This window comes from Camelus bactrianus, chromosome 4, assembly GCF_048773025.1.
Source record: "Camelus bactrianus isolate YW-2024 breed Bactrian camel chromosome 4, ASM4877302v1, whole genome shotgun sequence".
In the NCBI taxonomy this organism is placed as follows: domain Eukaryota; kingdom Metazoa; phylum Chordata; class Mammalia; order Artiodactyla; family Camelidae; genus Camelus; species Camelus bactrianus.
The window spans coordinates 84,982,752-85,007,368 of record NC_133542.1 but is presented as its reverse complement, the minus strand read 5'-3'; the positions used below and the strand labels follow the sequence as shown (position 1 = coordinate 85,007,368).

General features: G+C 41.7%; 1 protein-coding gene across 1 annotated transcript; it reads right to left on the bottom strand.

Moving 5' to 3' along the window:
* Nucleotides 1-2,668: 2,668 nt before the first annotated feature.
* On the bottom strand, nucleotides 2,669-24,398 carry FAM240B (family with sequence similarity 240 member B). Its single transcript, XM_045504669.2, has 3 exons — nucleotides 23,835-24,398; nucleotides 12,376-12,521; nucleotides 2,669-3,369 (listed from the first exon to the last, which is right to left on the bottom strand). The coding sequence occupies exons 2-3, from the start codon at nucleotides 12,516-12,518 to the stop codon at nucleotides 3,276-3,278; spliced, it is 237 nt and encodes a 78-aa protein (XP_045360625.1). The 5' UTR covers nucleotides 12,519-12,521; nucleotides 23,835-24,398; the 3' UTR covers nucleotides 2,669-3,275.
* Between the last annotated feature and the right edge of the window lie 219 nt (nucleotides 24,399-24,617).

Genomic DNA, 24,617 nt, shown 5'->3' with positions numbered 1-24,617 from the left:
TATAAACTTTTTATGTTTAATAGATTAATATATTTTACCTTTGTGGCTTCAAAGTTTTCAGACTTGATCATGGGTGTTTAAGTGGGCCTTCCCTGCCCTCAAGACTCCTAATGCAAATGACAATTTATTACAATGAATAAAGAGTTTGTGTATAGCGACACAGGAAGGCAAACCTCAGAAAAATGAGCACTAGGTCTCAGTAAGCGATTCACAGGAGAGGAAATTAAACTAATAAACAAATGAAAAGAAACCCCCAATCACTAAAGGTCAAAGAAGCAAAGTGATGTCACTCAGCACCCCCCCAGATCAGGAAAAATTGAGAACAGCCATGACACACATTGCTGGCAGCCATGTGAGAGAAGTGTACTCTTGTAAATTGCTGGTTCACGTGGGAGTTTGCACCAGCCCTTTTGGAAAGCGTTCTAGTAACATAAAAGTAGGAAGTGCAATGCTGTTTGTTCTAATTTCCCATTCCTGGGAAGCAATTTGCTTTCCAGCTCAAAACCACTAGAATAAAGGACCTGTGAACCAGCATATTCACTGCAGCATTGTTTAACTGGCAAAGACCTCGAAATAGCATGACTGTCTATCTCTTAAAGAATTGTTGACTTTATTATGGAATATCCACATCGTGGGACAATATGATCCCACTAAAAATACGACCTCGAAGCATTTGTATCAGGAACAGCTGAGTGAGGAAGGCAAGATGCAGAAAGATGTGGTGTGTTCCTATTTGATAAACTGTTACCACATGAACACATTCATTCACACACAGTCCTTTAGATGTAGAGTGTGCGTGAATGTGAGTGTGTGTTGGTGTGTGTGTGTGAGTTTGTGAGTGTATAAGTGTGCGTGAGTGTGTGTGTGTCTGTGCGTGGCTATGTGACCACAGAAAAAAGTAAAGGAGAGCTCACACCAGGTTATTAACATGAGATGGGGGTACCAGGGTGGCTGAGGGTCGGGAAGGCAGAAAAAGGGAGGGAGCAAGCCCAGACAAGGGATAAAAGGCTAATAAAAACTGTAATAAAAATCATATCAACATGTATGATATGGTCATATTTATGAGCTTATATAAAATTATATACAAAATTTGAAAAACTTAAAAATGCAAATCTAATCGGTTCATTTCTCTACCTGAAAATCTCCCAGTGGCTTCCTGATCCCCTTGGATCAGGTGCAGAAGCCTTAGCCTGGGCTCCAGAGTCCCCTGCTCACCTCAACACCTTCCTGTGAAACAGCTGCCCTCCTCATTCTGTGTCACAGACGCATTTTCCGGTTCTTCGCCTCCCAGACCCCCAGGCGCCCTCCACCCTGCAGCCCTCCTGCTTCTCTTTGGTCCCTCACACATGCTGTTTCTTCCCTTCGGCATGACTCTTACTTTTATAGGTCTCACTTAAACATCGGTTTCTTAGAGGGGCTTTCCCTTAATTTCAGCCATGATTAGGTGTTCCAATATTTATTCCCATGGTTCTCTGTCCTTCATCAAGTTCTCTTTTATTTTTAGCCTCTTTTTCCCAGATTTTGCTCAGGTCTTCCCGGCTGTAATTCACCGCTTATTTGTTGTGCCTGAATTGGATAAGTGCCTAAAGCAAAGACCTGAGCGCTGTACCCTGGACCTCACAGCTGTGGGGGTGCGGAATCCTCTCTCCAACACTCCTGCCACCCCGTGGCCCTGTCGGCCATAAGGATCGCCTTTAGTTTTCCGGGGACAGCAGTTCATGGCACCATGTAACATCTCTGAGTGCTGTGACGCCCCGCCGCCCAGCACTGTCTGTGTCAGTCTTTGGGTCCGTCTGGCCGTGTGCGTTCCTTGGCTGCCTAGGGCCTCCCCCTCTGCTCCTGTCTCCAGTGAGGAATCCCCGGGCAGGGAGCGGAGGAGCCCTTGTGCCTGTGACTGGCAGACTCCTCCTGCCCTGAGACCACGATGCTGGTCTTGAAAGAGTCGGAAACTAACCAACAAAATGGCCTCCCTGATGCTAAAGCTGTTCGCTGATTCGTTCTGACTTAACACGCGTGCAGCTTTTCTCTGACAGATACCCATCTCTGCTTCCCTTGCTCAACTGATTTTGTGCTTAAACAGCACCCCCCCCCCATTTTTCCATTATGCATTCTTTACCCGGAATAGCTTGTCAGCTGTGCTCCAGAAAGGTGCTCACTGGCTGACGGTCTCAGAAGAATGAACAGACCCTCTGGAGTTTCTCTGTGATGCCAGGTGGATTCATCAGGATAAAGAAGAAGACAGCACCTGGGAAAATGCCCTGATAGTTGTCACCTTTCTGTTCCGTCCAGTTTTTCTATAAAACCTCAGGACACCAACCCCAAGATGGGTTCGCAGTCTGTAAGGCACAGCCTGCTATGACTCCCCTTCGCCTGGCAAAGCATTAAAGCTGCTCTTTTCTAATTCTTCCAGAACCATGTCTCCGAGTCCCAATTCAGCTATCGGGGTACAGAGGCTGGTTTCTTACAGAGACTGGGTAACACCCTGGCCCCAAGAGGAGGCTACAGTGAGAGTGACTTTAAATTCCAGAATGTGTCTAAGGGCAGCTGGAGCTGACACTTGCCGTAGCATCAGAGGACTAACCGAGGCAGGCATGAGGGAGTTAACACAGGGCACACGCCAGTGAGGACACAACAACCAAGTTTATTAAACATTACCTTGCTTTCACCACATTTTTTCTAATTAAACATGTTTATGGAAAAAAAAAACCCAATTTATATGAAGAGAAAATAGGTTAGTTCATTTTCAAACCATATTGTTAATAAATTATTCTTTTCCTAATAACAGCTTTATTTCTGTAAGCAGTAGCATTTTTGTTTTCATGAAAAAGTGGGAACAGAAAAAAAAAAAAAAGCAAAACACGTTGTATAACTGTTTTTCCAGAAGACCTAGGGAAGCCAGTTGCCCGACAAGGTCATTGCCCCTGGTAAGCTTGGATAAAACATTCAGGTTTCAAAATGAGAAGAAAATGTGGAAACAAATTATACTACATGGATCTTTGAAACCTCGCAAGTGCTAATTCCAAGAGATTTCGATCTTAGATAACCCGAGCTGCACCTCCCATTGGCGGCCATCCCGCCCTCTGTGCAGAGAGGATTTGGCCGGATAACGATGCCCATTAGCACCGGGGGGAGGGTTCACACGTAAATCCCCTCACAAATGGGAGAGCAAATAGTGTCCTGCTTAGTAAGTCAACGTAGCGTGGGTGTTAGTTTATTCTCCTAGAAAAGTGCCCTTGGTGGCTTGTTGTCTTTGAAGTGGACGAGGCAGGAAGCTCTCAGCCCACCGTGTCCGACTGCTTTTCCTTCCCATCAGGATTGTCCAGCATCCTCAGCCTTTTCTCCAGTCTCTGCTTCCATTCTTCTCTGAGCCTGAGGAGGGGAAACAAGATTCATGGTTACACTCCACATCCGGTGGTCCCCAGTAAAGTTTTATTTTTTCCCTTCTGAAGAATATTCTTAAGAGCAACACATAGCTTTTTACAAATTAATGAAGAAGAAGAAGAAAAAAAAAAAAAAACTCAAGAGGGAAATGAGCAGTCAATGAACATATAGTTTTCTCCAAAACGTACACCTTCCTAAATTGATATATGGATTTAGTGTAATCTCAATCAAAATCTCAGCAGAACTATGCTGGAGACACCGACAAGCTGATTTTAAATTTTATATGGAAAGACAAAAGAAGTGGATTAGCCAAAGCAAATTTGAAGTAGGAGAAAGGTGGAGGACTCACACCGTGTGATTTTTGAGATTAATATAAAGCTATCATCATCAAGACCGTGTGGCACTGGGGAAGGAAAAAATAGATCAATGGGGCAGAATAGAGTCTAGAAATAAATACACGCAAATAGAGTTGATTTTTGACAAGGGGCAGAGGCAACTCAATGAAGGAAGTTTTTTTTTTTTAGTAAATGGTCCTGGGACACTATATCTCCATATTGAAAAATGGACTTTGGTTGAGGAGGAAGGCGTAGCTCAGTGGTAGATCACGTGCTTAGCATACACGAGGTCCTGGGTTTAATCCCCGGTAACTCCATTTAATAAACAAATAAACAAACAAACAAATAAATAAATAAACCTAATTACTTTCACCCAAAGTAAAACAGACAAAAGAAAAAAAAAAAGGACTTTGATTCAAATACCACATCTTTTACAAAATGAACTAAAAATGGATCATAGACCTAAAATGTAAAATGTAAGACTAACACGTCAAAAAAAAAAAAAAGCCACAAAATACTACTTTTGCGACCTTGGGATAAGGAAAAAAATCCTTGAGCGATACAAAAAGCGTGATTCATAAAAGGAAATTTGGGACTGTAGCAAAATTGAACATTTTCTCTGTTAAGGATATTGTAAAGAAAATAAAAGACAAGTCAGAAGCAGGGAGAAAATGTTTGCAAGGCACAGATCTGATATGGGACTTCCTTACAGAATATATAAAGTCTCAAACATGATAAGAAAATAAACAATACAATGGGCAAAATATCTGAACAGACAATTTCCTAAAGAAGTTACATGGGTGTCAAATAAACACATAAATATGCTCTGCATAATTAGGAAAATGCAAATTAAAACCACCATGAGGTACCACTCATCTCACAGAATGACCAAAACAAACAAACAAACAAAACAAACAAAAAAAACCAACCCTCTCTCCCCTCTCGTCCTTTGGCAAAAACAAAAACCAACCCCTGTCCCCCCAAACCAAAAATACTCTCACAACAAAACCCAAGCCAAGGGTCGGCCGGGGTGCTGAGTAACTGGAACTCTCTTACGTCGCTGTGAAAATGTAAAACGGTGCCGTCAGTTTGGAAAACCATTTGCCAGTTTCTTACACACTTAACCGTGTATTTACCATACGCACCAGTAACCTCAATCCTGAGTATTTACTCAAGAGAAATAGGAATTCATGTTCATACAGAAATCTGTGTGAGTTTGGTTTTTTTTTTTTAAGTGGGGAGGTAATTAGGTTTATTTATTAATTTATTTAATGGAGGTACTGGGGATTGAACCCAGGCCCGTGTGCATGCTAGGCATACACTCTACCACTGAGCTATACCTTCCATGTGTATGTGAATGTTTATAGCAGTTTTACTTACAGTCATCAAAAACTTGAAATAATCTAAATGTCCTTCAGTGGGGGAGTGGATCACCAAATTGTGATATGTCCATAGCAGAGACAAGTACTCTGCGATGAGAAGGAATGGATACACACAGTTGAAACACACAACTACAAGAATGAATCCCAAGTCCATTTTGCCACATGAAAAGAGCCAGACACAAAAGACTCCATACTGTATAATTCAGTGACGACGTCCTGGAAGGCGCAAAATGATAGGGATGGGGAGCGGATGAGTGGTTGCTAGGGACTGGAAATTGGCAGAGGGGTCAACGCCTTAAAGGAGAAGCATAAGGGAGCTTTTCAGAGTGATGGGACTATTCTCTACCTTGACTGTGTTGACTACATGATTCTGAGCATTTGTCAAACTCGTCGATCTTTACACACACGCAAAACAAATGCCTGGTGCTTATATATCAATTAAGAAAAAGAAAGCCTGTAGTCAAACGGTCAGAAGTTATACAAAGGCATCTCCCGAAGAGGAAATCCAGCTGGTCCTCTGCATGTGAAAGGATCGCAACCAAACTTGTAATTAAATTTAAATTGTTTAAAACAGTGGCATGCCATTTTCTTCTGTCAGACTGACAATGATTAAGAGTTTGACAACACACAGCGTGAGTGACTGGGGAAACTGAAATTCCCATACTTAGAGTGGAAATTTAAATTAATGCAACCTCTTTGCAAGACAAGGAGGCAATAGCCATCAAACTTTAAAACACTCATCCTTTGACCTAACATTTTCATTTTTATAAACTGATCCTGGAATACTTGCCCACGTATGCAAAAATGCATGTACAAGTATTCTTATTACAACACTGTAAAGCCAGAAAATGAAAAACAAACCTACCCCTGTCCCTCGGTGTCACATCATTTCAGTTCAAGACATCAAAGGAAAACGGAAAGCGCTGATGGAGAAAAACTTCCAAGATAGAGTAGGTTACAAAAGGAAGATGTGGAATCGTGAGGATTGTTCAGGGCCCATTTTGCATAAAAATACAGCGCACACTTACTTGTTTACTGAGACAGGTTTGGGGGCGAGATATACAAGAAGCTAGTGATGGCAGTTGTCTCTGGAGAGCAGGTCTAGGAGCCCAGGTGAGAAGGGAACTCCCTTTTGTGATGTTTGGTTCGTTTCTTGGGCTGGGCAAGTCCTTTTATTAGTTTATTATGGGTTGGGGCCGCCAGAACAAAACGCCGCAGCCTGAAGCAGCAGACGTCTATTGCTGCTCGGTTCTGGAGGATGGAAGTTCACGGTCAGGGTGTGAGCAGCTCTGGTCTCTCCCACGGCCTCTCTCCTTTGCTGGCAGATGGCTGCCTGTTCCGCCCTCAGGCGGCCTTTCCTCTGTGTCTGTGCCTATCTGGCGTCTCTTGGTGTATCTAATCTCCTCTTCTAATACGGACATCGGTCAGTCTGGGTTAAGCCACCCTAAAGGGCTCATGTTAACTAAGTCACCTCTTTTAAAGACCCTGTCCCCAAATGCAGTCACATTCTGAGGTACTAGGGGTTAGGACTTCCACATAGGAATCTGGGGGGACATAATTCATAACAATGCTAAAGCAGTGCATGATTGTTACAGGAAAACCAGAATATACAAGCAAGAATAAAGAAAAATTGGATTCAAGCTCAATTTTTCACTCTTGTAAATAACCCTGAAATGAGTATAATAATACTTAATACTCTTTCCATATACATGTCTATTTTCCGCAAAGAGATTTCCAGAGATAAGCAATTAGAGGGTATAAATATTTTGAAAGCTCCAGGCGCCTATTACCAAGTTGACTCCAGGAAACGTCCTACTTAAAACTCTGCTCAATTATGGACCCGAGAAAGAATGGAAAGAATCTGGAGTGCTGTCCTGCTGTTTGGTGGTGGTGGTTGCTTAAAACAGAAGCAACCAGGGGTTGAAAGTTGAAATACTGAGAGTAGAATTAGGGCCATCGGAGACTATGGTTAAGACATTGGTTTTCATTCTCATTCAACCTCAACTTTTAATAAAATGAGTGACATAAAAATAACAGTTTGCCGCTTTGAAAGGAGTGATAAAAAAACCATGTAACGGCTGCTCTGCCATCAGCGGGCAGCTGCCTCGCCCATAGGTTCACGCCCACTTAAGGAGTGATGATTTATTGAGTTTATATGACCTTCTATTGCTATACATCTATTAGTAATTTTAATAATTTATGTTTTAATAATTTTATTTTATAAGTTTAATAATTATATTTCTTAATTTTAATTTTCAATAATTATATTTCTTTATTATGGTTATTAATATTAATAACCTTGTTATTTTAATTTGTCATCAACCTTTCCAACTGGGGAATATCCAAGCTCACAAGCTCCCCTTGGTAAGCATCTCTGAAAGTCTCTGTAACTAAACCTGCCTCCAAATGTACGTGACTTTTGTCACCTGGGATATTTTAAAGCTCACTAGTAAGGGTTGCTGCCTCTGTATCTCACTGACCTTGAGGGACGTAATATAATGTGGCTTCGTCATTAACTAAAGGGGCTTCAACGTTTCCTTGGTGTGGTGGGCATGAAAATGTGCCGCTCAGGGTTCCTGCTGGCCAGTTGCCTGCCTTTTTTTTTTAAATAAAGTTGTATCAGAATATAGCCCTGCCCATCTGTTGACATATTGTCTGTGGCTGTTTTCACACAACAGCAGACTTGAGTAGTTGCCACACACAGCACGTGACTCACAAAGCCCAAAATATTTACTACCTTGTCCTTTATAAAAAAAAAAAATGCTTGCTGACTCTTCATCTAGATTTAAGAAAGTGGTGGAGAAAATCTTTAATAATGCAGATTAAACTTAGAAGGATGTCCTGTCTCCTGTAGCTGTTATACTGTGAATCACACACACAAAAAAGAAGCGGAAATGCTGTTTCAGCACTAGACAGCCGTCATCCTTAGCGATCTGACTTTGCTAAACTGAATAGTAATTAAGCATTTATTCATTGATTTGGTCAAATCATGGCCGAAGGGCAATCATAGGTTGGCTATAGATACAAAAGGTTGACAAAAGCAACAGAAGGATGCTGTGAGACTCAATTGGCTATATGGAGTTTGTAATAAAGAGCATTATATGTTTTCTTATTATTTGTAAAGTGTGTTACACATCTTTATACCAGTAAAATTTATAATAAACTTACGTATGTATATATGGGTGTACATTTTTTCCCCACAGAAAACCAGTTAGACGTTTATGGGCACGCTGCAACTTGCTTCCCATTTTTCCCTTACAGGTGCTTCCCCCGATAAATCTCACACCTAATTTTTGTCTTGCCCTTTGCTTCTTGGAGGCCCCAAGTTAACACATTTGGAATGATGAATTTATTCTAGGAACAGAATTTAGAAACCTGGACTTTATGACGCATTGATTCACTTTTTGTAGTAACGATGTCACTATGGATTGCCAGGCGGTGAAGGAGTCAGGGCTCTGCCTAAGTTCCCATTAAATCCTGTTTTATGAGTATTTAGACTGTGTGCTGCCCCTTTCTGGTCAATATCTTTCAAAACTGTGTTACTCCCCTTTGCGATCTCAGTAAGCTGGTGCATGAAAGTGTACACAGGGACCTTTTACTTTGTAGTAAGGAGCGAAAAAGCCAGCATTCAAGCTTGAAGAGAACATTTTTTTGCCTTAAGCCTAGAAACATTGACCTCACTTTTCAAATGGAGACCAAATGATATTTACTATTTATTGTTCTAGATTCATCTGATGGGTGGAGGAGTTGTAATTAACATCTAAGAATACAGATTCTGTTTGATTATATGGGATTTGAGTAGAAAGGAGGATTCTTTTTTTTTTTTTTTTAAGAATCATAAACCAGAATCGTAATGTCCTTACTGGGAACCAGGGAAGATCAGTCGGGCACATAATTAGGTTTTTTTTTTTTTTTTTCTGTCATGCGCTTGCTAGGCACTAAATGGATGTGTCAGTCTGGGTGCGCCCCAGCACAGTTCTGAGAAGGCTTGGCTGATGGGTCATCGCTGAGTTGGGAGTTGCCCACCAGAGGGGCCCTGTCACTCAGGAATTTCACAGGACCAGTTACTCCTGTCATGCTGTGTCATCGGCTAGAAGCAGTCAAGGGTAAGGGTGACCTCAGCTCAAACGCAATGGCAGATGCAGAAAGTCAGCAGCGAGAGTTCTTTCTATAATCGGAAATCTCTGTGCTTTTGTTTTAATATGAAAGGTCAGGTGATGCTTTTGCTGCCCTAATTCCCGTGTAGTAATGAACACGCCTCTTCAGTTGTTTTTCCCAGAGTGGGGAGAGACGAGCCTGATCCTGGGTCCCTTTGACCTGCCACTCAGCCCAGCTGGACCTGGTCGTGGGCCAGCCTCAGCATGCCGATCTGAACAACTCAGCTCACATAATTCACCCCCTCAGTGTGAATGAAAAAAACGAAAACTTTTCTCACTGGTTATGTTTTGTAGATTAAATCTTCTATTATAAAATAATGATTGAAATAATGATTTCATCTGAGCAGGAGCTTATACGTTGGATATTTTGTTACCTGCAGCTGAAATCATCCTGATTGTCATAATTGGGAAGCAGAACTCTTAGTCAACTCTGCTCCCCACTGCGAGTTATCTTGAAGGCACTCTGAATCGAGCACTTCTGTGGCTACCCCAATATGTAAAGAACGTTAGTAAAACAATAATCATTGTCATCAAGGAATTCATAGTTTACTGAGTCCTTGATCTCCCATTTCAAATTTCAGTACCATAATCATAATTCAATACTGTAATTGTTATCAAAGCACAGGGAGGTGAGTGGTCTTGGGGTGAAGCTTAATAAATTCCTCTCCCCACTCAAGTCCACCAGATTTAACGTCTACTTGACACTGTGAGTTCTGCTCAATTCTGAAGAGCTATTTTGAAGATCATACTTTTTGCATTAAAACATTTGCTTTTCATATAAGCACTGGACAGTTTCTCAGTTATAGCTGGTTATTTAGACTTCAGTGTTCACATAATTAATCGCCTAAATTGAGATTCTTTAAAAAATAAAAGGGAACACAGTCCATAATTAGAACCAAGTGATACCCGTACACCTGGACTGTCCCCACCAGCCAGGAGGTTTGCGCACCGTACCTACACTACACCTGCCTTCTCTCAAATGGCCTCAATCAGTTGTTTGCAGACAGTTTTCAGCTTCTCTGTGGGACTGAGCCCTGCTGTGTTGCTTCTTTCTAGCCAGACTCAGAGAGAGGAAGAGGGTTTCCAGTCCACGGAGCACAGGGGTTCTCTGCAGCCCGGGCTACGTCCCTCTCCGTCAGTGAGCCTGCAGGCGTGTGCTAACGAGCCTGGTCATGTTAAAACACCTGCTGCCACTCCGCTCAGCTCTGGCACAAGGCCTGCTGCTTAGCTCAGCTGAGGAACGTTAAGGCCTCATTGGCTCTCTTCTGCCATCAGCAAAGGCGTTCGTGGAAGATTTTAAGATTTTTGTCTTCTACTGTTCGTCTAGAACATCTCTTGATCGCACAGTGGCTTGAATTTACCTTTTTATAAATGGAGTGTTATGTGTGTGTCTCTGGGGATGCACTCATATAAATGAAGTTTGGAAAGGCATAGCCCAGGGGGCTGAAACACAGAGCCAGAGCTTCATGCCATTCATTGGTCTGCAAATGTATATTAGAAGATTATTATTCTATTAGGATGGCATTTCAAACTGTATGCTTAGATACTCAGCATTTAAGGAAATATTCTGACATTCTGGTAGTGGTTTGAAAACATTTGCATTCTTCCTGTGCAACTTGGTTCATCTGGATATACATGGGTGTGTGTTTTGTTTTGTTTTTTTAGCAAAAGTAATTAACAAAACCACTAGGTTATCATTCATTGGTTACCCAATTAAGAAAGTGAGTTTTATATTCACAGTTGATATGGGCAACAGCTCTGGTGAGTGAAGCTCAGAAACAGAGGAGAAGACCCCAGGATGCTGCCGCTACTCCCCCAGCTCCTACTGATCTACCTCTGCTCCAAGCAATGCAGAGGCGCTGCCCACATCTTTCAGCATTTCCTTGGGGGAGACAATGATGAAATGTTTCATGATAAACAGATTTGGAAGATTTATTGCCCGGGCTGTAGAAAGAAGAGCCTCCCACCTTGAAGGGAATCTTGTCAGAGGCACGTGAGAGCCTGGAGAATTAATGCATTTGTTCTATGGACCATTTGCCATCAGTAGCTTTTCTTAAATAACTTTTTTTTCTCAGTTATAAAATGGCTCAGTATCACTGTAGAAACTTTGGAAAACAGAGCAGAGCACGTGCATCACAAATTTGCCATTCCATCTGTCAAAGATAACCCTCAGTTCATCAAGATATAAATTACAGAAGCTCATTTTTGTTTATACAAAAAAAAAAAAAGGAAAAATTCTTATCTGTATCTATAAGTCATTGGTTCTCAATCAGAGGCAGCTTTGCCCTTCAGGGGACATTCAGTAATGTCAGGAGATACATTTGGTGGTCACAGTGGAGGAGGGGAGTCATAGCTGCATCTAATGTTTTTGCCAAACATCTTACAAACACAGGGCAGCCACCCCTCCCCGTCAACAAAGAATTTTAAGGCCCTAAATGTTAGGAGTCCTGAGGCTGAGAAGCCCTGGTATAGATGGTGGCAAGACTAAATGGGTAGATGAATTAATCATGTCTTTAATTTTCTATATTTTATGATATTTTGACAGCTTAAAAAGTCTGCTGGCCGCAGAAAGACTGCCCTTCCCAGGGCCAGCCGTTCTCTCCTGCATGTCGACCATTCCTGAGTCTGTGGCCCCAGCCACTTCCTTATCTAAGTCTCACACATAAAGCCATGCTTCCCCCGCCCTGTAGCATCCCCGGGCCGGGCCAGGCACCAGCCAACTAGGGTTCACCCCTGAGTCCCCAAGCCCTCGGGAATTATTCGAACTCGCCAACCCTGAGCAATTTACTCTCCTGTGCTTTGCCTTTTCCTCGGAAAGCCCGACAACGGCTCTGGCTAAGACTCTCCCCTTGCTTCTGTCTTCTGCCACCTGCCCAAAACCTAGTGCTTCCCCTGCGACCCTGCGTGGTGCGCAGTGACACTCTCTCTGACAGCTGTGAGTATAAAAAATCTCTTCTAAGCCTCAGTCTCCTTCTGTCTTGTGGCTGCACGGACTTGATGCATACCGCATCCAACATCTGCAATCTTAGAAAAGTGGGTAATGAAAATAATTGCTTCCTCGTCTTCCCACCCGGAATAATTCTGGAGACTAAAAAGACAGTGGAGACATACGCCACATACTTTCTCAGGGCACTCCTTTCCTGACGGCCTTCCTCCAGCTCCCGGTAACAGGTCTGTTTCCTGATTTCTTTCTCCCAGAAGCTTTTGAGCTCATGACACGTTTCACAGCAGAAGACTTCCCGGCGGACGTACTGGTTGTTCATTCCCTGAAAATGAAAGATAAAGCGAACCCGAGTACTTCGAATAAAGCCACTGTAATTTTGGAGCGGTGAGGGATGAGCTCGAATCCTTACACTGGCGCTCGCACTTCCTGCGCGTGTCGACAAATCACACGCTCACTGTGACTTCGTTTGTCAACCGCGGACGGGGATGATAATGGCGATCATCAGAAAGTACTGCGAAAAATGCTGAAATGAACAGAAGTGCAAAGGACGTCTAATAACCCTTCCAGATGATCTGATTCTACAAGGGCTTGCCCCTTTCGCTGTCCCCGAGCCATTTTACAACTCTGTAAATTACAGAAAAAAATGGAGAATGCAAATGATTTTTGAACAGAGATTCGAATGTATATTGTTCAGTGGAATGAACTGACATCCCTGTGAATAGCAACCAATTTTCACCTGCTTATGAATTCACTTCTGTCTCCTTAATTGCTTGTATATGTGTGGGTTGTTTTTTTTTTTTTAATTCTCTTAGAATCTGTTGTAGTACCTTACTCATTTTCTCATTAATTATAATAAGTTAAGTAAAATATTTGACCCGTGTACATTTCATATTTGTAGGGGAGTCATGATTTTAACTTAAAACGTTATCCTTTAGCAGTTACTTCACAATCGTGTGTGTGTGTGTGCGCGCGTGCAGAATGAGATGGTGTACGCAAAGCTCCAAACACAATGCATGACAGTAAGAGGCACCCAACCAATGTTATGCTTTTTCCATCCTTCCTCGCAGAATGACAAGAACGTCTACCATTTACTGAGCAGGTGATGTGTGACAGGCATTTCTTACACACTGTCCCATTTGATCCCCACCACAGCTCTCTGAGATGGGTGATTCTTGTTTAGATAAGGAATTTGCCTATAGCCTTGTCACTACTGGACATAAGAAAGCCAGAGTTTGGACTGAGGTCTGTCCATTTTCAAAGTGAATGCCCTTTGCTCTACCAATCCTCATCACAAGAAATGGTGACTGTATTTGGAATTGGCTACATCCAGAGCAAGCTCGTGTGGCATGTGTGTGTGCAGGACCCGTGAAAGTATGCATGTTTAACACTAAAAAAATTTACTTTTTTTTACCTAAACAGTGCCCGTTTTCCAGATCTTAGTGGCTCTGGCGAGCAGGTAGATGCAATGAACTGCAAGACAAATCCTTCTCTGCCTGCTGGTGAGTTCCTGCTTAGGGGAGAGCTTTGGCCCTAGTGGGAGATTGGCGAGAACCTAGACTTTCTCTCCCTCACTACAGAGTCCCAGGGGTCCCATTCAGGCTGGACTGGCCGATCACAGCCCAGAGAACTGGGGGTGGAGTTCAGAAAAAGCTTCAGGGAATAAATAAGACATTTATTATTTTATATATATAATATAGAATAACAATTCTATATTATAGAATTATAATATTTTATAATATAAAATATATTTATAAATTTATATACAGAATAAAATAGAATATTTTATTTATATTCTATTTTTAATAATAGACTCTTACACTTGTATCGGAGAGGTGGCAAGACCTTCCCACTTGGAGAGAGATATAAATGTCCTGAAGCAGGAAGAAGCTTGGTTTTCTGGAACTGAAAGCAGCTTTGAGTACCCTATAAAGATTTTTATTTAAAAATCCATGTCTCCTATTTTTCCTCCTAGACCCATCTTCTAATCATCTGGTCATTTCTGTAGCTGCAACCGACCTGGGCAAAACTGTGCTCGGAGCACCTGGGGGAGCACTGGCCCCTGGAGTGTCTCCAGATGTTCTCTGCACCCCGCTCTGAAGGGTGGAGCAGGGCTGGTCCTGCAGCCTCGTGGGAGCACATGCTCTGTCTTATAAGGACATAATCCCACGTATTTTCTGCCCCAGGCTAAGGGATTCAGTGCACAGATTTCTAATAAATTCTTAGTGTCTTGACATTGAAAGAACTGTCAGTGAAAGTATAGATCAGACTTTTAAATTTTCATTCGTAGAACTAGAGTATGAGACAGTGCAGTTAGGTTTCCTGTGGATTTTGTCCAAGCTGCAGGGACATCGGCGGGCTCTCACTTTCCTGATGTGAGCTCTGCCTGTATAAACGCGAGGTGAGAAAGCAGCACTTGCTTTGAACTGGGAGGAAGGTGTTAATGCAGACGTGCCACTGAAATAGACAAAAAGGAATGCACGATGTAGTCACACTTTTATTAAAGATGCTCCTAAAAACTGAGAGTTTATATTTGGTATCTGGTATTCAGAGAAAGGACAGTTTGGTCAACTAGGAACTCACTAAATTTTTTTTCTTGAAATTTAGATTTATTTTATTCTAAGGAAGTTTTTGTTTAAAAAAAAAAAGAAAGGCTTAGGCAGGAACACGGGCTGCCCACAACATCATGTCATTTCACATTCATTCCATTTGGCACAAAGGTGTGGTGTTCACATGGAAGGAGGATTTATTCTAAAAGACACTGTAGTTGCATAATTATGAGTTAGGTTAAGAGAGATGGTGGAAAGCAGGGTGGTGTTCTACACACCCAAGGGTGTGATTTAATTTAAATCAGGGTAAGCCCAGAGGAAATCAGGCAGCAGGCTCTGAGCAATCTGAGGCATATTGCCTCTGCTTCCTATTCCCTTTGGGTCAGGAAGCACTTCTGGGGCTGTGATATCTTGTAAACTTCCGGAGGGGTCAGACTCAAACACACTCAGGGGCCAGGCCAAGCTCCCTTCAGTCAGGAGGGAGTGAAGCTACTGGACCTGAGCAATGGGGAGCAGTGGGCACCGTGGTCATCAGCAGAACACGTTCTCTGCTTCAAGACATCACATTTAAGAAGGAGGCAAACAGCGTGCTCACTGCAGAGAAGAGGGGTTTTGGATGCCTGCAGCCTGAGGGCTACCTAGCCGCTCCTCTTAAGGGATGCGTTCTCTGACCTACAGTTTTGGCCTTCTGTCTTTCTTTCTTAGCTTTTCTTAAAACCTCCTCCCCAGGCTCTCCCTGCAGGGCATCCTGAACTATTTCACTTTTGTTCTGCCTCCCTTCTCTCTACAGTCTCTCTGAGCATCCACTCTCCTGCCTCCAAACCTGAGTGTGCAAATACTATCCTCACTGGCCCGACTGGCTTTTGCTGTCATCCCGGCAGCAACTGGGGTTGGAACTTTCCACCAAGCCTCACGTCACCCACTAGAGGACATGTGGACGCAGCCACCTGCCAAACACAGCTTGGGTCCCCGCCTCACTCGCCAGGCCTGGAGGCTGTGTTCTGACAGCCAGGATGGCCAGGGAGCTAGGAAGGAGGACAGGGGACGATTGTCACTATTGTCACTTTGGGCAATAAGTCCTTCAAGGGCTCCGAGCCCCGGTTTCCTTATTCATGAAGTGGAGATTAAATGGCAATATAGAGGAAGGCACTTAACACACTACCATTCATTCCCCAATTGTTCATCTGCCAACACAACGCATGCTTGCCCTCCGGGAGCTCGCAGTCTATTGTCTCATCCCTGATAAGAAACTGCAAATGTTAACCGAGGCGGGAGGGTGCAGCTCAGGGGTAGAGTGTGTGCCTAGCATGCACCAGTCCTGGGTTCAGTCTCCAGCACTTCCATTGAAATACATAAATACATAAATAAATAAATGCCTAATTACCTCTCCCCAAAATAAAAAAAATTAAAATAGAAACAATTTTAAAATACTAACCGAATTTGAACCATCACCTATATAAATTCTCATTGTCTTTATACATGATATTAAATGCTTTGCCCCTTCTTGATTCAGACCATATTTAAGGTTTATTTATCTCCGTTGCTGGGTTTGTTGGAACTGGAAAGCCTTAGATCTCAGGGATAAGATGCTTCCTTTCTTGTCCAAGGTCAAGGGTTGGACTGTAAACAGAGAACCCCTTAGCAAAACAGTCTTGGTGATAAGTTCCACCCTTACATCATTTAGGATATTATATTTGGGGATCCTTGAGGTCAGACTTTATAACCACAGTCACTGAGCAATGCCCGGTATGTTTAAGAAGTAATTGTCTTACTGAAGTTGACAGTTTCCACTCTGCTAAAGATGGGACTCAGTTCTCCCATGTTACTTTGTAACATAAACCTAACTGCTTGTTTTGCTGGAAACTTGAACTTCAGCACTGAGGGTCACGGCAATCTGTAAGAGCTTCTGCAAGAGGAAATGCAGTTTGTTTTAGACAAGCTATACCACCCTCCCGGCGCCCCGCCCTGCTTTGTACTTTCTGCATCCGGTGCCTCGCCTACTGTGCTCATGGTGGTAGCTGCTGCCCTCCCCTTCGTACCCTCAAGAAACAGAATTGACGGTAATTTTAAAATAGCATTTTTAGGAAGATATCAAAATGAGGCAGGAAACAGAAAATTGAAGGTGTCCGCTTTTCCCCAGGGGCGCTGGTGGAACCAGCACCTCCACCTGGTTCAGGCAGAGAAAATCATCAACTGTGTATGTGGTCCCGCCCCTCCAGGGGCTCCGATGAAAGTGAAAAGGCACTTCTCTCCCCAGCCGTCCTCTGGGTGGGGTCGGGAAGAAGGCAAAGCCACTCTGATCTCCTGTGGGACAACTCGGTGGTGCTTTTTATAGCCCCAGAAATAAGAAGTGCTGAGGAACGTCCGGATGCCTAAAACCCATCGGTACCAGCAACCTCCTGAGTCACTTTTAAAGATCTTTGAGATTAAGATCTGTTTTTTTTTTTTACTGAGGAAACTTTAAGACTCAGCTGTCTCCATTATGTTCTTGTGAAACTGATTTTTTTTTTTAATAACCTAAGTCTAGGTCTTTATACTTATTCCTTTTAAATTTCAACCTGCTACTTTCATCCCGTGGTATAAGCAGATTAGAGGGGAGCAGACTTCTTAGATGGGTACATGCATGTGCTTTTAATGTCTTTTTAGTCCCCCCTGATCCTGAAATTCTCTAAGAACACAGGATAATTTCTTTTTCTTGACACCTAGATAGCTGTATTTTCCTCTACCCACCATGGTTCAAAACTCAGAAGCAGCAAGTTTAAATAACTAATGTGTCCCTAAGTTCACATAAATGACTCATTTTGCATTTTTCATAATAAACACTTAGGAATAGTATGTGATTCCCAACCTTTAAAAATATATATCAGAGTGAAGTAAGCCAGAAAGAAAAATACCATATGATATCATCACTCATATGTAGAATCTAAAAAAAAAAAACAGAAAAAAAAAAAAAGAAGACACTAATGAACTCATCTACAAAACAGAAACACACTTGCAGACATTGTAAACAATCTTATGGTTTCCAGGTGGGAAAGGGTGGGAAGGGATAAATTTGGGAGTTTGAGATTTGCAAAGGTTAACCACACTATATATAAAAATAGATTAAAAAAACCAAATTTCTTCTTTATAGCATAGGGAACTATATTCGATACCTTGTAATAACCTTTAATGAAAAAGAATATGAAAATTAATATATGTATGTATATATACATATATGCATGACTAGGACATTATGCTGTACACCAGAAATTGACACGTTGTAACTGACTATACTGCAATAAAAATTTATTTTTAAAGATGAAAAAATATATATATCAGTTTTACTGTATTTATCTTTTTGTTTCCCCAGTGTTGATAAAACCATAGATACAGAGAAATATTTCTCCTCTTGAAGGTAAGCAATAGGGTAAAATGAACTGATATTAAACCCTGGGTGACAGAAAGGAGTGGATGTGAGTTCAGGTATGAAGTGAGTTCACGCCTCCACAAAGGGGCCAGGGAAAACCTGCTATCATGCCTTTACCTACTGGCTGGTGGGCTGCTAGCCTGTGATCTCTGGCTTTTTTTTTTTAATTGAGGTATGGTCAGTTTCAATGTCATGTCAATGTCTGGTGTACAGCACAATGTTTCAGTCATACACGAATATACATATATTCATTTTCTTATTCTTTTTCACCATAAGCTACTATAAGATATTGAGTATATTTCCCTGTGCTATATCTGGCTTATTTTTATGCTCTTTATTGAGTATTTACTGAACACCTTCATTCTTCAAAATACTTTATATCTTGCATTCATTTCTCACAACCCTATTCTTACCCGCATTTGGCAGAGGAGGTGCAAGCCGCTGCCCAAGGTCATCTCATCCTTGGTGATGGAGTTGGGGTGCAAACCCACCCCGTCTCCTAAGCCTGTGCTCACACACTCGTACACTACCCGGCCAGCCCATCAGAAAGATGGCAGCTCATGGGAAGAGAACGTAAGAAGCACACACCGTGGTTAAATCCCTTCTGAGTGATAAGTAAATCGTTCATTCTTCATCAAGGCAGAAGTACATTGGCTTTTTGCCAGGATTATTTTACACTTATTGCACTAAGACAAACTTCCCTTCTCTCCAATACCTCTCTGAGAGGTGCCCACTAGTATCAGTTTTATGTGCATCGTGATAAGAACTAAAACACACATACACACAAACCAGGAGCACCTTCCCCCCATCTCACACAAATGCTAGTCCTGTCACCTGGAAATCCTGCCTCTACAGGGGTCAGGGAACACAGCCATCATTACTTCATGTCCTCTTGTGTGGTCTATCTCATCCACAGTGAACATATCTTTAGGAATAATGCTTCTAGCATCACTTGCTAAGATGACTACAACCGACGGTGGGCCTGAGACATGTTGATGGGTTTTCCTCCCACCCGGGCCTTTGGCCCCCTCTAGGCAGAGAATAAAATGAGTTTCCTTCGCCTCTCCTCCTTTGCAGGTGGAAGATGGAGCATTATGTGAAAACAGTCCTCCTCAGTTTAGCACTTTTTCAGGAAACATTTTTTCCTTAACCTCTCCTCCAAAATTCAGACAGTCTATTTGAATTTAAGTCTTGAGTCGCTCTCCATAGTTCTCTCTCCAGTTAATATCCTTCAACTCTACCTCTGATTTGGCCCATAGTAGGATATTTGGGTCTTAAGAAAAGCTGCAGGTGGAATGAAAGACTGCCTAGGGCAGTACGAGTGAGTTCTGAGATAGTTGCAGATTTTAAGTGAGGACTAATAAGAAAAAAAGGCTTGTACTGAATGTGTCCATAGTAACTCCGTCCTGTTGTTTCCTCTGGGGTTTATCTGAATTAATTGGAAATGACACTAAGTCATGAAGGAGGGACACCAATAATTATTAGACAAGTAACTGACAATTGAGTAAAGAAGTGACCTTGAGTCCATGTGACCTTGGGGAACTTCTATAACCTTTCTAAAGCTTAAGTTTCTCAATAAAAAAAAAAAAAAAGATTAAGAGGGGGAGGGTATAGCTCAATGGTAGAGTGTGTGCTTAGCATGCATGAGGTCCTGGGTTCAATCCCCAGTACCTCCATTAAAAAAAATTAAACAAATAAACTTAATTATCTAGCCCCACAAAAAAAATTAAAAAAAGAATTTAAAGAAATGGCATCTTAGCAACTGGTGCTAGAAACATTATTCCTGAAAGAAAAAAATCCTCTGAGAATTAAATGAGATTAACATCTAAAATGCTTAACGTAATGTTGTGGAGAGACACTCATCATTCTCACCTATGTTCAGATTAACAGCCTGAATCAAGTACAATGCTAAATGTTATCTCATTCAGTCCTCAGTATATTGTAGGTTTTATTATTTCTGTATTTGTGAACGAGAAAGTGAGTCTGAGAGCTTAAGTGACTTACCCCCAGCCCCACAGCTAACAAGAAGGAAAGCCAGGATTTGGCCTCTTGGTTCCCAGTTTTTGAGCCCTACATGGTCTAATGGGAAAAAACTTGGAGTTCTCCGTGGGCCATGTAGCTGTGCCTTAGATTCCAGTAGAAACATACACTGGGCACATGCAGTGTTATAATAAAACACTACAAACCAAAAGCAAACAGAGTTCAGCCACCTCCATGTCCTGGGTCACCGCTAACCACTGTAGGTTTATATTGGCCACATCCGGGCTATTCCATCTGACGCCCAGTCACCTAACTGGGGACCGGGAGGTCACAAAGCCCATCCTGTCATGCACAGAGAAGCCTCTGGGTCTGTGTTCGCCCAACACCACTGAAGCACAGAGAGCCTCTGTGCCTGGCTGAGTTGGGACCAAGAGCCAGCTCTCCATAACCTTGTCCCATGAACTAGACTGTAATTACTGTGGACAAGGACCTTGCTTAATCAGACATCCTTCACCCAGCGCATCGTAAACTTGCTTGTCCAACGGACACAATGCTTATGATTCCCTCAGGCTGACATCACTCATCTGGTCAAAATTCTCCAAAGGATTTTGAGCTAAATATGATAACTTCTCCAGCAAATGTTATGTTCCACTCCCATTAAAAGCTTTAACGATAAACGTTAAGATGGTTAAAATACAAAATTCGGCTAAAATGTTGTTTCTCCTCTCCCCACCCCCAAATTCCAGCGCAGCGGCTATCTGACTGTCACTAATCAACATTACTTTTTGTTCTGAACAGGAAATGAGCTGTGTGTCTTTTTTTAAAAGTGGGCTCCAGCCAGGGTCCAATTTCCCAAATAGTTGAGTTTCCAGAAATATCTTTTTCTTCTTTAAGAAAACGGAATATCTGGAACAAACCTCCTTAATCACCTAGGACAGTTTTAAAATCTGTTTCCTTTTGTTGTGTTGGCCCCTATGTTTGGGGATCCATATGAAAATGACTGCATGCCATAATTTATTCAATCTTTCTCATCAGTAAATCTCCCAAATAATTTGATCGAGTTATGAACTTCTACATTATTAGCAAATACGCTCCTTTAAGACTGCATTTAAAAAAATGTAAATGGAGTACAGGTACCCAGCAGAACATTTCAAGTACTAAAGGATATAAAATTGAAAGTCTTTCTTCTCTTTCCTTGCGGCCGCCTGATACACTTCCCAAAGATGTCCATTGTTAATGACGTCTTATTTATAGTTCTAATTGGGGGGGGGGGGTCATTAAATCTATTTATTTATTTATCTTTAGTTTTTCTTTTTCTTTCTTTCTTTTTAAATGGAGGTACTGGGGATTGAACCCAGGACCTCTTGTATGCTAAGCATGCACTCAATCACTTGAGCTATACCCTCCCCACCATATCTCCATTTTAATAAAACCACATGTGTGTATGTTTTTTGCAAGCAGAACCGTACTACATAAGACTGTTCTGCGTTTTTCTTTTTTTTTTTTTTTAACTTACCAGCCCATATTGTTTTTCATGGTTGCCATTGTTTATGGATATGCTGTAATTTATTTAAACAATCTTATGTTGATGGACATTTAAGTTAATCCCTATTTAGATCTATTCTCCCCAAAATTGCAGAGTGAATCATACATTTTTTTTCACATGTATGTCTGGAGCTGAAACGCCTAGAAATATAATTGCAGGTCAAAATGTTGAATATATAACCCCATATTGCCCTCTGCAGTTACGGGACTGTTGGAATGTTTATAGACTGAGAAAACCCTCTTCTGTAAAAACGCTTCCAGTCTCCACTAGGGAAGCAAATACCAGATTATCAGTGTATTCAGCTCCTAATGAAAAGACACAGCGCGGCTTCTGGTCTTGTACTCAGGAGAACATACCTGAATGTGTCACCCCTAGACGGACCATGGAAAGTAGTCGGCACTCAAAAAAATATTTGTTGAATTAATGGATAAACAGATCACACAGTGCCGATGTAGAGTTAGTATGTATTTTAACCCAACTGTGTTCAAACATAAAAAGAACTCATCATTTAAACAAACGTAAATTTTACCAAGTTTTATTGCATTCTTGTGCTAACAGAAAACATACATAGTTTAGGGTGAGTAAAAAGAAATGTTCCAAGTGCGCACAGTAGATAACCATCTTAAATGGCCAATTATTAATTTCTATTTCTCCTATTTTCTGTCTTCTTTGGATTATATTTGGCGTATAGTTATTTCAGCCATATTGCTATTAACATATAGTTATTTCCTAAATACAGGTTTAAATGCTTTTTATTTTATGTGTTTCTTTCCCTTTGTTTACAAAGTTTCTTTTTAGATTTTGGCAAAGGTATTTCCCTTCAGTCTGCTCCTCTGTGGAGTGAGGTGTTTGGTTTAGAGGTTCACTGAGGCTCCTTCTGGCTCTAACAGTCAGTGAAGTCCATTAGTATCAAGTTCAAGGGAATAATCTGTACCTTCGGCATCACAGGAACCTTGTATTTCAGTCCATGTCTTCCAAGTGAGGATGTCTGGTTGCCTTACACGGATGAGCAGGGCAAATGTCAATGACTGGACGAAAGGGGACTTTAGCAAAAGGGGACTGTGCTTTCATAAAGGAGCCTGTTCTATTTCTCTGCATCCCCACAGCAAAAGTATTTTTTTTTCCACTAAAGTTTATTTTTATTTATTTATTTTTATTGAAGCACTGTCAGTTACAATGTGTCAGTTTCCAGTGAACAGCACGGTGTCCCAGTCATGCATGTACATACAAATACTCGTTTTAATATTCTTTTTCATTGAAAGTTATTACAAGGTATTGAATATAGTTGTCTGTGCTATACAGAAAAATTTGTTTTTTTTTTAACCTGTTTTTATATATGATGGTTATCATTTGCAAATCTCAAACTCCCAAATTTATCCCTTCCCACCCCCTTTCTCCCGGTAACCATAAGATTGTTTACTATATCTGCATTTACTAAAGTTTGTATCTATTAACATAATTAGTTTTATTTGCAGCAACTCGTTACCAGTTTGGAAAAGTCATATTTCCAATGGCAATTAGTAAATTTACTTTACTAAATAACTTACACTGAAACGGTAGCAGAGCTCCCTTTAAATAAATATCAGTTTAGTCAGTAACATTCACTGAACCTTGATTTTGTGTGAGGCTCAAGCACTTATGTCATCTAACAAGGGGCTAGATAACGGTCAATTGTATAAACTAAAGCGAAAGAAAATTCTACAGTTTAATTTCCCAAGTCCCGGGTTATTCAGCCAAGTAAAAAACTCAAAGATTAATTCTCTTGACCTTCAGTTTTCTCAGAAGCCTCCCTGATTCTGGCATCCATAATAAATGTTTCCTTGGGATTAAGTTAGCCATTAATCAACATGAGATACGTTCTCTATTTTATTTAATTTTAAGAGTGACTTGCTCAGTGAGATCAAAAACTGATTTCTGTTTTTTCATACTCTTTAACTTGAAATTCATGCATAATTGACACGTAGAAGTCAGGGATGGAAAAGCTCCCTTGGCCTGTTAAATCTATTCCCAAACTGGTGCAGGGTAGGGTGTTCAAAGTGAGGGGAGAAAATGAGTCCAAGTGGGCAAAAAGACACGTAGACAAGGAGTGGGTCTCAACTCCCAGCCCCAGAAAGGAGCTGTCCCCGCACCTGACAACACAAGCTGAACACACTGTACCTTAAAGACGGATTTGCAGGTGAACTGATCTCCTGCTGGGGTGCAAAGGCAGGCAAGGCTCACAGTCCCACTCCTGGCTCCGCAGTGCTGATTTGTGAAGACGGCGGGTGCTGTCTTGAAATCTTATTGCTAACAGCCCTTTATATACGGAGTAGAGGAGTTAACAGAAATCCCTCAGCCTTTCAAGGTCATTTGAACCAAATTAGTAGCAGAATCAGACAACATCTTTCCAGGGACATTGTAGCCTTCACTTGTGGTGAGAGATGGCTCTAAACAAATCCCATCTCTCTCTGCCCTACCCACCCCAGGGTAGGGGAGCTTCTGTTTTGGCAGATCCCACAAGTGCCATGACTTGGCCTGAACCAAAAGGGATGATTTAGAACATGTATTGGATTATCCATGTGCCTTGTTCCTCTGAGACTTGTGAAAAGCCATCCTCTGCCCCTCGGTGTGCAAACGAGACTGGAACGGGCAGGCTGGTCACTATCGGGTGTCATGTTACAGGAAGACTTAGAGAGGCATCTTGTTCTTTGCAGCCATTAATCCTTGAGTGGAATCTGGTGATGACATATCACGGTCTGCTTAGTTCTCTACCAGTTGAAGCAGGAATTGACCCCTGGTGAGTGTTTTCCAATAAAATGCATCCAAGTGAGATGACTTCTCATTTTAGAGTGGCTCTTATCCCATTTTGGAGGAGCACATTTTGTCCTTAGGAGAAACATTTAGAATACTCACTCATCTGATAACAAAAATAGCTCTACTTTTCATCAAATCCTTCTACTA

Coding starts and splice junctions, on each gene's coding strand:
- FAM240B (XM_045504669.2), bottom strand. CDS start 12,518: ATGAACAACCAGTACGTCCGCCGGGAAGTCTTCTGCTGTGAAACGTGT. Junction 3,370..12,375: donor GAAAGGAGTGCCCTGAGAAA/GTATGTGGCGTA, acceptor TCCCCTCCTCAG/GCTCAGAGAAGAATGGAAGC.